The 15,074-nt window shown below is 38.8% G+C and overlaps 1 protein-coding gene across 3 annotated transcripts in view; it reads right to left on the bottom strand.

Moving 5' to 3' along the window:
* Positions 1-14,352: 14,352 nt before the first annotated feature.
* PAPSS1 (3'-phosphoadenosine 5'-phosphosulfate synthase 1) overlaps positions 14,353-15,074 on the bottom strand; it is a 108,811-nt gene continuing 108,089 nt past the window's right edge. For all 3 annotated transcript variants that reach the window (XM_067735390.1, XM_067735392.1, XM_067735389.1), the window contains one exon: positions 14,353-15,064. In XM_067735390.1, coding sequence (XP_067591491.1) covers positions 14,926-15,064 — 139 coding nt within the window. In that variant the 3' untranslated portion in view covers positions 14,353-14,925. The remainder of the gene's footprint in view (positions 15,065-15,074) is intronic.

Genomic DNA, 15,074 nt, shown 5'->3' with positions numbered 1-15,074 from the left:
CAATTACTTTCTCTTTCATTGTTAAAACATCACTTTAAACTTGAAGGATAGATTGTGTTTATATTTTCAAAAAATGCCTGCTGTGTAGCATACTACTGACAGCCGCTTGTCATCAGAGAAGATACCAAATTTGGAACACTTGCCTTTTTGTTTAAAAAAGGCAAAATACATTTTTAAGTTAAACGACCCTTTAGTACTTTGCCATGAGAAATGTGGTGAAACTGTTATAGTACAGAAGATTTCCACAGTCTCTTCCCATCTCATTACAAAATCCACTGTTTTATTTTGTTTCTGTAAAACTAAGTGCATCAGTACCTTCTGTATCGTGGAAAAGGCAATACTTCAGGATAGGATTGTAGTAAGTGAAAGAGGGAGCGATGTTGTCAAGCCCCGCTGCTTGGTGGGATTCCCATTGGTAACAAAGTACTAAAGTGACCACAAAATACTATCTCCCTCCTTCTATCCTTTGCAATGTGACCTTGCAATTTGACTTTGCAGCTTCTTCCATTGAGAGATAGACTATTTCCCCTCCCTTGAATCTGGGCAACCCTGTGACTTGTTTCAGCCAGTGGAATGTGGCAGGAACACCAGGATGCGAGTTTCAAATCTGGGCCTCTAGGCATCTCATGCTCCTACTCTTACACTTGAAATTCAGCCACCAGGTGATCAAGCAGGGGCTTCTTAGAAATACAGATCCTTGAGGCCCTTTCCCCAGAGATTCTGATTTATTGGGTCCGGAGGTCTATATTTTTATCAAGCATCAGAAGCAATTCTGACTCAGGAAATCTTCAGATAACACTTCAGAAACCCTGTGAGTCTTGGTTATGAAGCAGCCTCAACTCTAAGCATATTATAAGAATCAGAAAATACATAAGAACTAGTGTTCACTCATAGTCTAAAATGTGTGTCACCTTTGCAGAATTCCTGGGTTCGACTCTAGTCCCGACTTTGCATTTTACTAGATTTGTGATCTTAATTCCCCTAACCTCTCTGAGTTTCAGTTTACTTAGTTGTAAAATGGGAATTTTACCTAGCTCTTTAGTCTTCTGTAAAAATTAAATAAGTTGTATAAGCATTCAACACAGAACCTGGGTCACAGTAGATGTTCAACTGTTTATTATCCTTGATTCATTATTATATTGTCCTCTTTAAGTAACTACTCCTCCCAAAGGGCTAATGTGCATTTCTGGACAATGCCAAATCCCTCAACAAAAACCCTGTCTCACACCAAGTCAGGCTCTGGAATCAGTCACACTTTGGTTCTTGTCCCCAACTCTACCTCTTATTAGCATGTGACCTTGAGACTTAACATAAGTCTGTTTTTGCATCTGTAAAACAGGGACAAAGGTATTACCTTATACCATAAGGTTGTGAAGATTAGAAGAGTTAATGTATGTAAAGCCCTTCGCCCAACGCCTGGCACATGGTAACCCACAGTAAGTATTATCTATTAGGATTATTTCCTCAGGGCTCTTTTTTATTTTAATGGCTGTGTCAGCCCTTAGTTGTGGCATGCAGAATCTTTGTTGAGGCATGTGGGATCTTTTGTTGTGGTGTGCGGGCTCTTTGTTGCAGCATGTGGTCTTCTCTCTCGTTGTGGCGTGCAGGCTCCAGAGCACGTGGGCTCTGTAGTTGCGGCACAAGGGCTCTCTAGTTGGGGCGCATGGGCTCTGAATTTGTGGCGCACGGGCTCTGTAGTTGTGGTGTGTGGGCTTAGTTGCCCCTCAGCATGTGGGATCTTAGTTCCCCAACCAGGGATCGAACCCGTGTCCCCTGCATTGGAAGACGGATTCTTTACTACTGGACCACCAGGGAAGTCCCAGGGCTCTTTCTCATACATCCTGAAACTCCAGTTAGGAAAAGACACCTGCATTTTTACAAGAAACAATCTAGAAACTCAGTGGTAAGGTCGCATCATCACAGGTGTTCTTAGTATATACAGGGAGTATCCTGTAACATGACAATATTGCTGGAGCGATCAGAGGGAGGGCCACCCGAGAAGAGGGAGAGGCCACTAGAGGTTTTCCTGAGGCACAGAACCTAAAAGCAGACACATCTGGTATTTGCAGCTGCCACAACAGGAATAAATTTGAATGATACTGTCAAAAGCTCACCTGTGAGTGAACAGGTGATGTTAAAGCGTATGTGGCCACCAAAGAACAGGTCAGACAGAGCTGCGAGGCCCAGGAGTCATTTGGGAAGATGTAAAGGCATCCTCTCTTCTCCACTGTTTCTTCCAACACAGGCCCTCCTAGCCCCTTGTCTGAAAAAACACAGCCCTTTTTAACTGATCCCTCTGCAGTTCCTCCTCTCCACTCAGCACACTGTGGCCAGAGTTATCTACTTGAAACTTGAAACCCTGCTTGCCTCATGTCACACTCCTGGGTAAAAACCTACAGTGGCTGATCCTGTTGGGTTCAACGGAAATGCTTCATTCTTACTGCAATCAGCTTCACCCCTCCACACGCATGAAATTCTTCTCATTAGGAACATAAGTCATCCTCCAACTGGGGCCTAGTTACGTGGTTTGGAGTCGTCAAAATTCCCCCAGGCCCTCACACCTTATACCTCATTTCAGTGCATCCTAGCCAGGATAAAACAAGACGCTTTAGTTTGTTTTAATTTGCATTAATAAGAAATCTAATCAGGGGTATGAAACGTACAGTGTGGGAATACTGTTAGTAATTATGTAGTACCTTTGTGTGGTGGCAGATGGAAACTAGACTTACCGTGCTGATCATTCTGAAATGTATAGAAATATCGAATTACTATGTTGTGTAACAGGGGCTAACACAGTGTTGTAGGGCAATTATACTTAAAAAGCAAACAAATTCATAGAAAAAGAGATCAGATTTATAGTTACCAGAGGTAGGGAATAGGGGGAAAGGGAACTGGATGAAGGTGGTCGAAATGTACAAACTTCCAGTTATAAGATAAAATAAGTTCTGGAGATATAATATACAGCACGATAAATATAATTAACACTGTTGTATGTTATATATGAAAGTTGTTAAGAGTAAATCCTAAGAGTTCACATCACAAGGAAAAAAAATTATTTTTCTAGTTTTTTAATTTTGTATCTATATGAGATGACGTTCACTAAATTGTGGTAATCATTTCATTATGTATGTAAGTCAAATCATTATGTTGTACACCTGAAACTTACACAGTGCAGTATGTCAACTATATCTCAATAAAACTAGAAGGAACAACTTTTTAAAAAGAAAATCCTAGGGACTTCCTTGGCAGTTCAGTGGTTAGGACTCCACACTTCCACTGAAGGGGGCACGTATTCCATCCCTGGCTGGGGAACTAAGATCCCACATGCTGCGAGGCGTGGCCAAAAACAAAACAAAACAAAACAAACTTCAGGAAGCAATTTAAAAACATCTAGTATAGCTGAAGATTTTCCCATTTTTGTATTTTTCCACTGGTTATATTTTATTCTTATTTTTTTTGGACAAAATTTTCTCTAACACTTTTCAATTGATTTCATTTTTAAGTTCCTGGAACTGGAAGCCCTGGTTATCATAAAAAGTCACTTGCTTAGACACACTGTAGGAATCTCCTATAATCATGTCACATAAGTCGTCCTTTCATAAGCCTGTCCTGTGGCTTACTTCAGGACTGGAGGGTGGGAATCTTCCACAAGTGACTCTTGGCAGTTGAAGCAGTAGTGAGATGTCTCTCATGGGAAGGGGATGCCCAGACTGAGTGAGGTGTGAGAGAGTTGCCTTGTATTCCTCAGAGTATTAAGCAAACTTAAAAAAAAAACAAAACCTGTAAATATTAAAGAGCTTGCCTAGAGGACTTTGGTGCTAAGCATTTTTCTGAGACTGAAGTGTTCTTTCTTCTCATATTAAAAACCTTTCCAGTGTGCAGGATTGTCATGAAGAAAGAGAGGTGGAAATGCTGAGAGACTGGGAGACTAGCTTGGCCCTGAAGAGAAAAAGGCCTGTATTGAGTTCCTGAAAGGGCAACGGGAAGCCTTACCCCATGTGGGGCTACATCTGCTTATTTCCCTAGTGTTGGAGGGTCTTCTAAAGCAGGATTGATTTGGAGGAATCTGGAGATGTCTATAGGTACTCCATATGCCTGTTAACTTTTCCTTCTTAAAAGTTAAAATCCGGGACTTCCTTGGTGGTCCAGTGGTAAAGAATCCTCCTTATAATGCAGGGGATGCGGGTTCCATCCCTGGTCAGGGAACTAAGATCTCACATGCCATGGGGCAACTAAGCCCACGCGTCACAACTACTGAGCTCGCACACCTCAGCTGGAGCCCACGTGCTGCAAACTACAGAGCCTACGCTCCCTGGAGCCTCCACGCCACAACTGGGAAAGAGAGAACCTGCATGTCACAACTAGAGAGAAGCCCGCACCCCACAATGAAGAGCCCATGCACCGCGATGACAGATCCCGCATACCTCAACGAAGATCCAGCGTGCCACAACTAAGACCTGACGCAGCCAAAAATAAATAAATAAATAAAAAGTTAAAATTCCATTTAATTGATTATAAGTTTTTCAAGTAAGGACGCTGGGCTATCTAGGGAGTATTTTGTCATTTCCTGGATGGAGTCTTGTTTTTTGTGTGTGTGTGTTTTTTCATTTTTTGTTTTTTTCTGTATTAACTTTTTTTATTTTGAAGCAACCTAAATGTCCATCAACAGAGGAATGGATAAAGAAGATGTGGTACATATATACAGTGGGATATTAGCCATTAAAAGGAACGAAATTGGGTCATTTGTAGAGACATGGATGGACCTAGAGACTGTCATACAGAGTGAAATAAATCAGAAAGAGAAAAACAAATATCGTATATTAACGCATATATGTAGAATCTAAAAAAAATGGGCATAGGCGATCTTATTTACAAAGCAGAAGTAGAGAACAAATGTATGGATACCAAGGGGGAAGGGGGGATGAGATGAACTGGGAGATTGGGATTGACATATATACACTACTATATATAAAACAGATAACTAATGAGAACCTACTGTATAGCACAGGGAACTCTACTCAATGCTCTGTGGTGACCTAAATGGGAAGGAAATCCAAAAAAGAGGGGATATATGTATACTTACAGCTGATTCACTTTGCTGTACAGTAGAAACTAACACAATATTGTAAAGCAACTATACTCCAATAAAATTTTTTTTAAAATTATTCTGGGTGTACAGAAAAGTCGTCCAAATAATTTCCAAATACTCAGAGTCTCTACATGTTAACATTTTACTGCATTTGATTTCTCTGATTCCCCCTCTGCCTTTCCTGGATGGAGTCTTGAACCAAGCAAACCACAATCACCTGAAGAGGTAATCTAGGATCCGAGAAAAAAAGAAATTTTTTTAATGTTCTATTTTTAGCGGTGGTCTCGTTATATTCCTTAAAAAGATTATATGGACTTTTAGTATCAGGAATCCCTGAGAATTATTTAGGGGAGAGCAAATAGGTTTTAACCTTTTAGCAAAGGGAAAAAGACTTATCAAAGCCATAGTCAGGTGAGGACCATCCTTGATCCACCTCTGTCTCTAGTTGCAAATTCTCAACATATTTCTCAAAATGTTCAAAGGACTAGGGCTTTACTAAGTGGTTCTCAACAATAACGTCTCCGTAAACCTCACTTTCTGGAGCTGATAGCCAAGACCGAAGCTTATTAAAATCTTTAATTGGAATGTATATGCAAATCAAAACATGTTATAACTTTTAAACAAACCGATTAAAAAGAACTATCTACCTGAGCTTTTATGCCACCAAATATCATACTTTAGGGTGCATAAGAATGACACAAAGCACATATTTAAATGTATATTCCTGGTTTCACCCAGCGATATCAACCCAGGTATCTTTAATAGATGGGTCAAGGCCACAATTTGAAAAACATTTCTTTAGACTTTTTCAAATACAGCAGAAATTGCTAAATACCGTGCACCATATCTTGTTACCGAGTTCGCCAATGAAGCATTCTTAAGTCTGCCTACCAGACAGGAAGGAAGGAAATACCATGTGGCTAGCTGTGTCCTCTCTATAAGAAAAGCAAAGCCCCCACCCTAACAGAATTCCTCTTATGTCTTCTTGGCCCAAATTGGTCCCATGACCAATGATAGTTACGAGAGAGTCTGGAAAACATGTAGTGTCTACTTCAAAAGGGGAGGAAACAAACATATGTTGAATACCTATTGTATGGAAAGGTCTGGATCAAGTACTTTCACATTTTTTAAAAATCCCAGTTAACATAATACCCCAAAGTCCCTTGCTTTCACATCACCTCTGCTCTCTTTCAGAGTTATCACAGTAGACAGTGTCATCACCCCAGTCCCTTTTCTAAAAAGACGGCCTTTTAAAAGTTTCCATTTAATATATTTTAATCACTCAAAACTGAGTTTCCAAGTTTGTCTCTAAGCTGTATTACATTTTCTTTTCTTGATTGAGGTCCTTTGTTCTCTTTTGTTTATTTCTGGCAGTAAAAGAAAAATTTTTATGCAAGCTTTGAGGACAATACTTTTAATCCATTAGAGATATGAATAAAAGGAATCAAATCCCTTCCCAATGTTCAAACCTAAGACTCTCGAAGCAGCTATTTTGTGGTATATGGTGATTGTCCTGAGAGATTGGGATATTAAAATTTTTCTTTTGTTCTCATTTTTTAAAAGGAAACTAAATGCAAAGAAAAATGTTAATACAATGCACAGGATACAAATTAAAACATGGAAGTCAGGAAATGCAAAGGTGAATGTTCTCATAGGAACCTCAGCTCATATGCCCTGAACACACGCATGATGATCTGTCAGCACTACACATTGTGTGTTTCTGCTGATAAACCTGATGTTCCTGTCACCAATCATTGTGAATCTGTAATTGCCTGGACAGTCATTGTAAGTATAAAAGTGAAAGAACTACTATTGGAACCACTGCTTATTAAAATTTGCATTTATTTTTATTCTCTGCCTTGTATGTATTTTAAAAATATACCTATTTGGATTCACAAATTTTTAGTTCCCATCACCAGAAGAAATACTGCTGGGGGACTTCCCTGGTGGTCCAGTGGTGAAGACTCTGCACTTCCACTGCAGGGAGCGAGGGTTCTAGTTGGGGAACTAAGACCCCACATGCTGCGCGGTGCGGCAAAAAAGTTAAAAAAAAAAAAAGAAGAAGAAGAAGAAGAAATGTTTTTGGATCAACATGATGCTAAAAACTCTGTTCTAGTAATCACAGAATTCCTATAAGAGGGAGGCAGGAGAATCACAGTCAAAGAGAGAGAGAGATCAGAAGATGCTACACCGCTGGCTTTGAAGAAGGAAGAGGAGGCCACTAGCTGAGGAATGCCGGTGGCCTCCAGAAGGTGGAAAAAGCAAGGAAACATATTCTCACCTAAAGTCTTCAGAAAAAATGCAGTCCTGCTGGATGCCTTGATTTTAGCCCATGAGACTAATTTTGGACTTCCAACCTCCAAAACTATAAGATAATAAATGTGTGTTGTTTTAAGCAAAAAACATATATACACTATTGATACTAGGTATAAAATAAGTAACTAATGAGAACCTACTGTACAGCCCAGGGAACTCTACTCAATGCTCTGTGGTGACCTAAATGGGAAGGAAATCCAAAAAAAGAGGAGATATATGTATACATATAGCTGATTCACTTTGCTGTACAGTAGAAACTAACACAACATTGTAAAGCAACTATACTCCAATAAAAATTAATTTAAAAAAAAAGAAATAAGTAAAATAAAATAAACACTGTTTTATTCAGTAAACAATTCAATCAACATAGCTCCAAATCGAGTCAGACTGCAAGTCTGACACTGAATTGAATTATTTGGACATGTTACTATCAGAAGCATCCAATCTCACTCCCATGATAGGAGGCAGTTGAGCATGTACCACTCTGATTTCTCTGACTTTGCAGGTTAAACCTGCTGAGGGTCTGGGTCTCTTCCCCGTTGCCATCTCACTCCCATCCAAGATGAAGAAGGGAATAGAAGGGTGAGCTATACAGACTAAATATTGAGTGTATTGCTCCATTCCCCAAGTCTGTCCCCTTCTTTTAGTAGGAACCCTGCTGTAGAAGTAATTGTCAGCTTAGAGCAGGGGTCGGCAAACTCTTCCTGTGAAGGGCCAGATGAAAAGCATTTTTAGCTTTTCAGGCCATAGGGTGCCTGTCTCAACTACTCACCTCTGCTGCTGGAGCACAGAGCAGCCTCAGACAATACTTAAACGTGTGTAGCTATGTTCCAACACAACTTTATTTACAAAAACGGACAGCAAGCCAGATCACTGTTTGCCAACTCCTGGTCTAGAGAACTCTGCTTCTCTGTTTTTTTCTTATTTTATCAAGGATATATTCTATTTTATAGCTCTGTAACTCAACACTTTTTTTTATATACAGTGTTGCCTAATTCTGTTTTATCTTGCCATTGCTGTTTTAATTGGTTCTACCATTTATCTTTCTAATCATAAAGCTTCTAGGGGCTACTCCAGTTTCCCTTCCTTTTTTTACCTTTACCACAACCCAAATTTCCCCAGCCATTATCAGCTGGTGAGTACAATTGATACATGGGCTGTAATGCCTGTATTAATTAGTTATTGCTGTATAACAAAGCACCCCAAAACTCAGTGGCTTAAAAACAACTACTATTATTTTTCCTGAGTCTTTGGGTCATATAATTATCTTGCCTTTTTAGTACTTGTTATTCCAAATGAATTGATAAAATTGTAATTCCCCCCCTAAAAGATTCATTGAGCTTTTAATGGACTCAAAATCATGAATTTTAGGAAAACTGACATTTTTATGCTATTAAGCCTTTTCACCTGGGACCAAGGTATACTGTTCCACTTTTTTAGATCTTGCTTTTATGTCTTTTCATAAAATTTTATAGTTTTACTCAAGTAGACCGTTTCTTTTCTTCTTAATTCTGTTCCTAAGTATTTGACAGGTTGTGTGACTGTCATTGTTGGGACATTGCTGGTTTACAAACTTAGGAATTTCCCCAGTGAAATCTGAAAACAGCTCCTGAACACAGAGGGCAGGGAGCAAAGAAAGAAGCAGCCACTCCAGATGCCTAGGCGGCAGTTTTAATAAGCAAGGGAAACTTACAAGGCTTGTCTCCCAAGGCTGCAAAATGAGTACATCTCCACACCCACCCGTCAGAATCTTGAGCGTGTATAGCAGCCTTAACAGGGTTCAGCCCCGCGTACCATCCAGATGGTCTCAACAACACATTATCTCTCAAGGCTGCATCCTTAAAATGGCTCTGGCTGTGGGAATGGTGAGCGGAATGTACATTCCAAGGATGGAGAGGGATGAGGAATCTCTGATTGCCTGCGTCCAGTTCGCAGGTCAACTGGCAGTCATGTCCTTTTGATGACCCCTGCAACAGACATTTTCACTTGTAGTCAATGATTGTTAATACAGAGTTTGATTTTTGCACATTTATGTGACTTTGGTTTTTGCACGTTTCTCTTATACTCAACCTCTATCAAAGTTAACTTTTAATGTTAATTTCTCTTCTAACAAAATTATATTGTTAATTTCTACTGCAATTCTTTGAAAAAAATTTTTCTTCTCCTTTCTTAATATTTCTTACTATGCCAGTTACTGTTATAAGCATTAACCAAAATAATACATGTAAAGCACTTAGCACAGTGTCTGGCAAATAAAATAGTAAGCACTTAGCAAATGTTAGCTATTATGATGGTTTTGATTATTCAAGATAAATTTAAATTTTATGCTATTCTTTACTCATTATCCTACTCTTAGCTATGAGATCTTTTGACTATATAAACAGGAAAAAAAAATCCCTGTGTGGAAAACTCTGGGAAACAGTATACTATTTTGTATTTCATATTCCTAATACCTTTAATTCCTGCTATGTCCATAGAAGATACAAATAATTTTCTAGTACATGAAACACCACTTACAGTTCAATTCTAAAAGTTAAATATATTTAAGATTTTATGCTTTGATCAGAGGTGTCAACAAGCTGAACTTTTAAATGAAAAGTGTTAACACTTGTAAAATGCAGCTTTAATATAGGTAATGACCACATTAATTAAGGCAGGCCTTCTTCAGTAAACTTAATGTTGAGAATAAACTACCTTTCTAATCTTGATCTTCCTCTCGATGATGCTTTCCCAAAGGACTATCATTTTTTCACAGGATTAGTCTATGCTTGCTTTAGGCAAATGTGTATATTTTTCTGCTTTTTCTCTTTGCAAAAATGTACTAGTTTTCTTAATCTAGAAAACACAGGAGAAGTTGGACACAGGGAAAAACTGAGGGGAAAGTATGGCTGAAACAGGGATACTGTGTCTGCCTTTAGATTTGTATCTAACATATATCTGTATTTAGTCACTTTGCTCAGTGGGCTAGAGAATGGTTTTTTGAAGCAAAGATTACAAGGTATAGTCTCATAAATATTGATATCACTGTGTTTCCTGGCCAAAAGACTACATCTTTAAATAAAGTAATAATAATAAAGGAGCAGTGCTTTACAAGCATTACCTCATATAATTCCTGACTACAACCTTTCGTCCACAGATAAGGAAATCAAGGCCTCATGAAGCTGAAGGTCACATAATCAACAAGAAATTGGTCAAGTTTGACTTCAGAGCCTGAATTCTTAACCACAAAACTATACTCTCTCTTTTACGCTTGTGCTTCTGTTTAAGTCTAAATGGCTCCTAAATAAACTTTTTTTATTCAAAACTCTCTGATTGCAAATACCCACTAGAATTGCCCACAACGTATCAAAAGTCATATTGCTATAACTGCACCTATGTACGACATATAGATCACACAAAATAGCACTAGCCACACACTGAGGTTCAAAGTCATTTGGTGCAGGCTCTGGGCAGCCAGGTGGTGAACCAGTCATGGGTCAGACAGAACTCAGTCTCTCCTTCGCTTGGCTTTTTTTTCTTGAGGACCTGATTGTGTAGCAAGGCCCCAGTTTACTTTTAACAGATAATTACTTTCTCTTGGGCAATAGAAGTGGTTATGCTCTCCGAGAGAACAGACACTTTTCAAAGAGGACAAGCCAGAGCTGTTGGAAGAAAAGCAGAGAGGGAGTCGGTGTTCTAATTCATTTCAGTGGAGAGGTTTTCCTGTTCTTTTCCTTTTTTAAATTGAAGTATAGTTGATTTACAATTTTCAGGTGTACAGCAAAGTAATTCAGTTTTACACACCTATATCTGTATTTTTTTTTCAATTTTCCAGATTCTTTTCCATTAGAGATTATTATAAGATATTGAATGTAGTTCCCTGTGCTATACAATAGGTCCTTGCTGTTTACCTATTTTATATATAGGAGAGTGTATCTGTTAATTCCAGATTCCCAATTTATTCCCCCCCCCTTCCTCTTTGGTAACCGTAATTTCTTTTCCTAACAAAGGCAGATCATTATAGATGCTCAGTGCTGATGCAGGTCTGGGAAATAAAGGTCCATGATGAGATTTTTCACGTTTCTAATTTCAGTTCTTCAAATCTAGGCCCTAAACTCTAGTGCCATTTTCCTGAGGATCTGTTGAAACAGGAAGTTAGGAAAAAGAGGTTCCAATCTCAACACACCCCTGGCTCAATTATAGTCCTCAAGTACTTACCTTTAGGGAGGCCAGCTTTTACCTTAGTCCAGAAAAGACTGACTGAGAGTTAGGAGGGCAGAATGTGTTTTGCACAACTTACATATAATTATATTCAGGACAAGACTGTGTGGAGGAGGAAATGGAATCCGCAGAAATACAAAGAGGCTTATAGGCCCTCTAAGAAATAGAGCCCACACATAAAAGCAGCCCGGTCGGCACATACTTCCTTACCTTGTGAGCCAACTCACCCCTGGATACATACGTGCTAATAAAAATCTACCATATGTGGGAAGCATGACTTCTGAATTTTTCCTGATAAGGTATTTAAATGCTAACTTCCAAGATATGGACATAATTGTTCCCCTCTTGGATGGAAATGAAACTTAAATACGTGGTCTTATCAGAGTGGAATACAGAATTGACAGATTTAAAACATTATATTTCTGCCAAAACATTTCTGCACTTTCTTTTCCTCCTTTTTTTAAAAAATAATTCTTTTTCCATTCATTTTTCCAGCTGATGGATAGATAAAAATGGCATTCAGATTTCCAACACCACTTGGCAGTAGAGGTTTGGTGTAAGGGGTAAAGGTTTATAAAGATTGGTTTGGGGTCATTTTTATGAGCTGGGAAAGAAAAATAAAATTTCTACATATTTCCTATTTGTAGATTAAAGACACACATACCAACCTGTGGACTGGTAGAAATCACTGGGTACTTTTATTTTCTTCTCTGTCTCTCTAAAACACACAAGTGGGTGGCCAATCCCAAGAGCAGAGGGGCTTAGAATCATGTTCTTATCATGTCCCACTCCGGTGGGTTGAGGACAAGGGGCACTATGGGACTAAGAAAGGAAAATTACGTGACAGAACACAAAGCTCCTTTTTCGATCACATTTCACCCTGATGCTGCTGATTTCTGTTGTAAACGTTCTCAGCTTGATTTTATGAGTATATTTTTGTAATTTTAGAAGGATAAGTTTTCTGAGTGCTAAGTATTAAAATTTTTTCTCTATACTTAAACTTTTAAAATATGCTAACAGGGACTTCCCTGGTGGCACAGTGGTTAAGAATCCGCCTGCCAATGAGGGGACACGGGTTCGAGCCCCGGTCCGGGAAGATCCCACATGCCGCGGAGCAACTAAGCCCGTGAGCCACAACTACTGAGCCTGCGCTCTAGAGCCTGCGAGCCACAACTACTGAGCCCACGTGCCACAACTACTGAAGCCCACGTGCCTAGAGCCCGTGCTCCACAACAAGAGAAGCCACCGCAATGAGAAGCCCGCGCAATGAAGAGTAGCCCCCGCTCACGGCAACTAGAGAAAGCCCTCGCGCAGCAACGAAGACCCAACGCAGCCAAAAATAAATAAATAAATAAATTTTAAAATAAATAAAATATGCTAACAGTAAAAATCACCTTGAATTTAGCAGTATCAAGATTTTAATGTGAAGTATACATTTTTTTCACATCACCTGTTACAATCAGGTTCTTGGCAAACAAGAGAAACTCTAGATAATTTAGGCAGCAAAGGAATATATGGGGAGGCTGTTGGGTCTCTTACAGAATTGACAGAAAATGCAAAAGAATGAGGCTTGGAAAATGGTCAGGAACGAAAGGAGGTGAGTGGCAGAGGACTCAGCCAAAATCATGCCCTGGAATATTCAAGATAGGGTACTACTTTTGCACAGGAGACCCCCACTGCCATGAGCACCACCACCACTGCGCCCAGAATCTTGAGTGTCGCTGCCACCATGAAACCACGACTCATTCTGTCCTTACAACTTTGCATCATTCCTACACATTCAGCACTTCAGGTTGGAGTTTCTGAATTAGCTGAGCTGAAGCGCTATGTCACACCTTAGCTGTCTGTGGTTGGAGAGCCGCTCTGCAATCTTTCAACCTCTATATATACATAAAAATTGAAGATGTATACAAGATTTATATAAAGGAGATCTCCCTAAAAGAGATCTAGATAATGTGTAACCAAAAAATTCATATCAACTATCACCTCTAATTCTTCCAATCAACATACGCATTCATATACTTTTTACATTATCCACTAATGAATATTTTCATTCAGTATCCACTAGTGAATAAATCCATCCACTAGAAATTTTTACTCATATTCTCCATTTTTTTTCTATTTATCAACTTTCTAATTGATTCCCTCAGTGATCTGCTTTTACTTTGTTTTCGTTTTTCCTTCTATTTCTTTTCCTAGTGGTATTTTATTCCCATTTGCATTAATGACAATACACTCTCTCTGTGTATAATCTGCCATGTCTTTGTAATGCTGAATTTTCAAGGCCAGATCACGCAAGATTATTTCATCATAGGAAATACGACTGCAAATCAAAAATGCTGGCATCTCAACCAAAATTAAATATCCAGCCCCTAAATAAGCATCTCCTCTTGAATATTGTACTTGAGGATATACTACAAAAGCAAACTTGATATGCTGCCCGCCCCCTGCCATGAACTAACCTCCCTCTATCATGTCTCTATTACTAGTACCACCATCTTAGGTATTTAAGAATATTAGAGAGATATTTGGGGAAACAGGTTGAGCTTTTGGATGGAATGAGAATGCATTATTATTTTCCCACTTAAAAATTCACTCTGAAACAGTGCTTGGAACTAATTATTATCAACAGATTCCAGTAATGAAAGATGCCTGACGCCTGTATTTTCCCTTCCCCATGAGAAACTTCTTCACAAGAAGGATAAGGTATGTGTAAACAAAACAATATTTTTAAAAAGTCACATAAATAAGCCAAAAAGTTTAATTTTATTGAATAAAGTTCATTCAGGGCTTACATAGATATTAATATACTTTAGATTATAACAGTTGAGAGATCAATAGCTGATGGAAAGGAAGGAAGAAAGCAGTTTGTACTTTCAATGTAGAAAAAAAAAATCTAAATGCTACAGACGTCTTGTAAAATTCCCAAAACAAGGTCTAGCCAAGTTTATTGTTTAGTGGATTTTTTTTCTTTTTTCAAGAGATGAAAAGTGAGATTCAATGTGTATACTATTGGTTACAATTGATATAACAGCTTGAAAAATAATGAGACAGAAGCATAAATATAATACAAAAAGACTGTATTGTAGGAATATTTAACTATAGTAAGTGGAAAAGATACATTAAAACCAGGAGTGTGTTACACTAGTTCAGAACAGAACTCATAAGGCAGACCAAAACTGATGCTAGTTAAGGAAAAGGGTCTGTTTTTAGGAAGCATGTCCATACAGATACCACCACAAAGAAATGCCAACAGTAACTACATGGTCCCCTTTTGTTACTCAGTGAGGTGTCAAAGGTGAAATGACTGGGTTAACAGCTTAAGCTTTCTCCAAGGATTTGTAGTATTCCATCAGCACGGTCCAGGCCTTGGGAGCCATGAAACCTTCAGGAGGTTTCTGGCCTTCTCGGGCAAGTTTGCGCATTCGTGTTCCTGAAATAAATTCAAAGTCTTCATGGCTGAAAGGGA

This window comes from Pseudorca crassidens, chromosome 4 (assembly GCF_039906515.1).
Source record: "Pseudorca crassidens isolate mPseCra1 chromosome 4, mPseCra1.hap1, whole genome shotgun sequence".
NCBI lineage: Eukaryota > Metazoa > Chordata > Mammalia > Artiodactyla > Delphinidae > Pseudorca > Pseudorca crassidens.
Note: the sequence above shows the minus strand (reverse complement) of the source record. Positions and strands in the feature narration are given on the sequence as shown.